At 43.5% G+C, this 2807-nt stretch overlaps 1 protein-coding gene across 1 annotated transcript; it reads left to right on the top strand.

Moving 5' to 3' along the window:
- The first annotated feature begins 513 nt into the window (after positions 1-513).
- On the top strand, positions 514-1275 carry LOC103849267. Its single transcript, XM_009126075.2, has one exon. It carries the CDS (start codon positions 514-516, stop codon positions 1273-1275), a length of 762 nt encoding a protein of 253 aa, XP_009124323.2.
- Positions 1276-2807: the final 1532 nt, after the last annotated feature.

The following is a 2807-nucleotide window of genomic DNA, read 5'->3' as shown; positions in this document are numbered from 1 at the left end:
CTTGAGCCTGACACAGAACTTGGTACTCTACCGGGTGAAGTCCATTCTCCAATTGCACACGACCCTTATGGCAATCGAGAGTGGCTCGATACTTTCCCAAACAATCCATACCTAAGATCACTTCTTGATTCTTTAGGTGGACACATACCAGATTCACAGGGAAGACCTTTCCCTGGATCTGCACTGGGATATTCGACATGAGACCTAGTGAGTTCAAGGCTTGCCCACTGGCCGCCCTCACTATCCCAAAATTATCACCATCATCCAGACAGAACAGACCCTTTCCTGAAAGAATATACTCAGAAATTCTTATTCCATTTTGTAAATATCATGTAATCAAGGAAGATCATACTGACTTGTAACTACCTTCCCTTTATATGTAAACGTAACATCAATGAATAAACCAAGCAAGTCAATTGACATCTTTCATGGTATCAGAGCTTAGCTCTTCTTAAAAAATTTCTTTTCTATTCTGTTTTGTTATCTACCGAGTCTCTTCTACAAGTTGTCACCATGGCAAACATTGAGAGAGCCTTCGGAGTGACGAACATCAAACACCGTATACCTTTGGTGTTGGATCTCGACGTGTTCAACTATGACGCGTGGAGAGAGCTCTTCCTCACCCACTGCTTAACCTTTGATCTTCTAGGACACGTCGATGGAACCTCCGTACCGACCGACGACGATGATCTCGCCTGGAAGAAGCGTAACGGCTTAGTCAAGCTTTGGATCTACGGTACGCTTGCCCCGCCACTCTTCAAGTCTTCTTTCAAAACTGGTGGTTCAGCAAGAGACATATGGCTCCGGAGAGAGAACCAGTTCAGAAACAACAAGGAATCTCGGGTGATCCAGCTCGACAATGATCTTCGAACCAAAGAAATTGGAGATCAATCAATCCATGAGTACTCACAGAGTCTCATATCCATTGCTGACCTGTTGGAGAATGTTAAGGCTCCTGTCAGTGACAAAATTCTCGTTATGTACATGCTCAGTGGACTTAATGAGGAGTTTGATCACATAATAAATGTGATAAAACATCAAAAGCCATTTCCGACATTTGAAGAATCTCGCAATATGCTAGAGCTGGAGGAAACACGCCTCAAAAAGCCAATCAAGGGGTCTTCTTCTCACTCCAACGCTGCTTCATCTTCATCAGCCCTCGTTGCAACGGTTCCTCACAACAAATCAGCGGACATCAACCAAAGACAGCAACACAACAACCGCGGCAATCGCAGAGGCGGTCGAGGACGGGGACGCTACAACTATAATCAATGATCCCAAAATTCAAACTGGAACATGCCGCAACAATACTGGAACAGTCCTTACAATGCATGGCAACAAGGGCCTCCTCCACCATGGGCCTCGTTCCCTCAGCGCCCGTACTCTCCGCGCCCAACACAACATGAAGCGAACATGGCAGACGCAAACTACATGCAGCCGCGTGACTTTCAGGAAGCGTTCAATACAATGACGCTAACTGAACAATCCCCCAACTGGTATATGGACTTTGGCGCTACCTCTCACCTGGATTCTTCCTCAGGTAACCTCCACTCTGTTACTAAATTGAACATCGGAAATTCAGTTGTTGTTGGAAACGGATCATCTATTCCAATAAACTCTTCTGGTAAAGCCTTTCTTTCCTCAAACACTCGCACTTTAAATCTAAACAATGTTCTTATCACTCCTGACATTGTTAAAAATCTCATATCTGTCCGTCGTTTCACTAAGGACAATTGGTGTTCGATTGAGTTTGATCCATTTGGTTTCTCTGTGAAGGACCTTCAGTCTCGGAAAACCATTCTCTGCAGTGATAGCTCAGGCGACTTTACTCTGTTCTGGCGAGTCTCAAACCGCAACAACACACTGCTCTTGTTACGAAATCTCTGACTCTATGGCACAAACGTCTAGCTCACGCAAACCCTGATTCTTTAAAATCTATCATGTCTTCTTCAGGTTTTTCATGTAATAAAGACAGCTTACAATTCTGTAATGCTTGTCAATTGGGAAAACATCTCAATTTTCCTTTTTCAAAATCAAATAATACAACTCTCATGCCTTTCAAAATTGTCCATTCCGATTTGTGGACTTCTCCTATACAAAGTTTGAGTGGATACAAATATTATGTTCTGTTTTTAGATGATTTCACTCATCATTTGTGGGTTTATCCTCTCAGGCGCAAGGGCGAGGTGTTTTCAAAATTCATACACTTCTCTGCTTTCGTCAAAACACAATTTGGGGTCACAATAAAATCCTTACAATGTGACAATGGGGGTGAGTACAACAATGGTCAGTTTCTTAAACACTTTTCTGATAATGGGATATCTTTCAGATTCTCTTGTCCACACACCTCCCAACAAAATGGGAAATCTGAAAGGATGATATGGACCGTCAACAATGCTAGTCGTGCCCTTCTTTTTTAAGCTCAACTCTCGCCATCTTATTGGGCAGAGGCTCTTCACGTTGCGGTCCACATTCTTAACATTTTACCTTCCTTTGCTATTGGCCGAAGTACACCTCACTCTCGTCTGTATGGTAAAACACCAACTTACTCTAATCTTCGTGTTTTTGGCTGTTTATGCTTCCCCAATATCAACCACTCAAACGCCCACAAACTTTCGGCTTGATCCACTCGGTGCCTCTTCCTTGGCTACCCAACAAGCCATAGGGGTTATCGTTGCTTGGACCTCAAGACAAATCGTATTATCTTATCACGACATGTGATTTTCGATGAGTCAACATTTCCAGCAGCTGAGAGGCAATCTAATCATGCGTCCCCTTACACTTTCTTGGACTGCACGGATCAGCCA

This window comes from Brassica rapa, unplaced genomic scaffold (assembly GCF_000309985.2).
Source record: "Brassica rapa cultivar Chiifu-401-42 unplaced genomic scaffold, CAAS_Brap_v3.01 Scaffold0622, whole genome shotgun sequence".
Classification (NCBI taxonomy): Eukaryota; Viridiplantae; Streptophyta; class Magnoliopsida; order Brassicales; family Brassicaceae; genus Brassica; species Brassica rapa.
The sequence above is the reverse complement of the archived record's forward strand: the minus strand, read 5'-3'. Positions and strand labels throughout refer to the sequence as shown.

Bases quoted from the DNA above. Each gene is read 5' to 3' on its own strand.
- LOC103849267 (XM_009126075.2), top strand. From the start codon at position 514: ATGGCAAACATTGAGAGAGCCTTCGGAGTGACGAACATCAAACACCGT.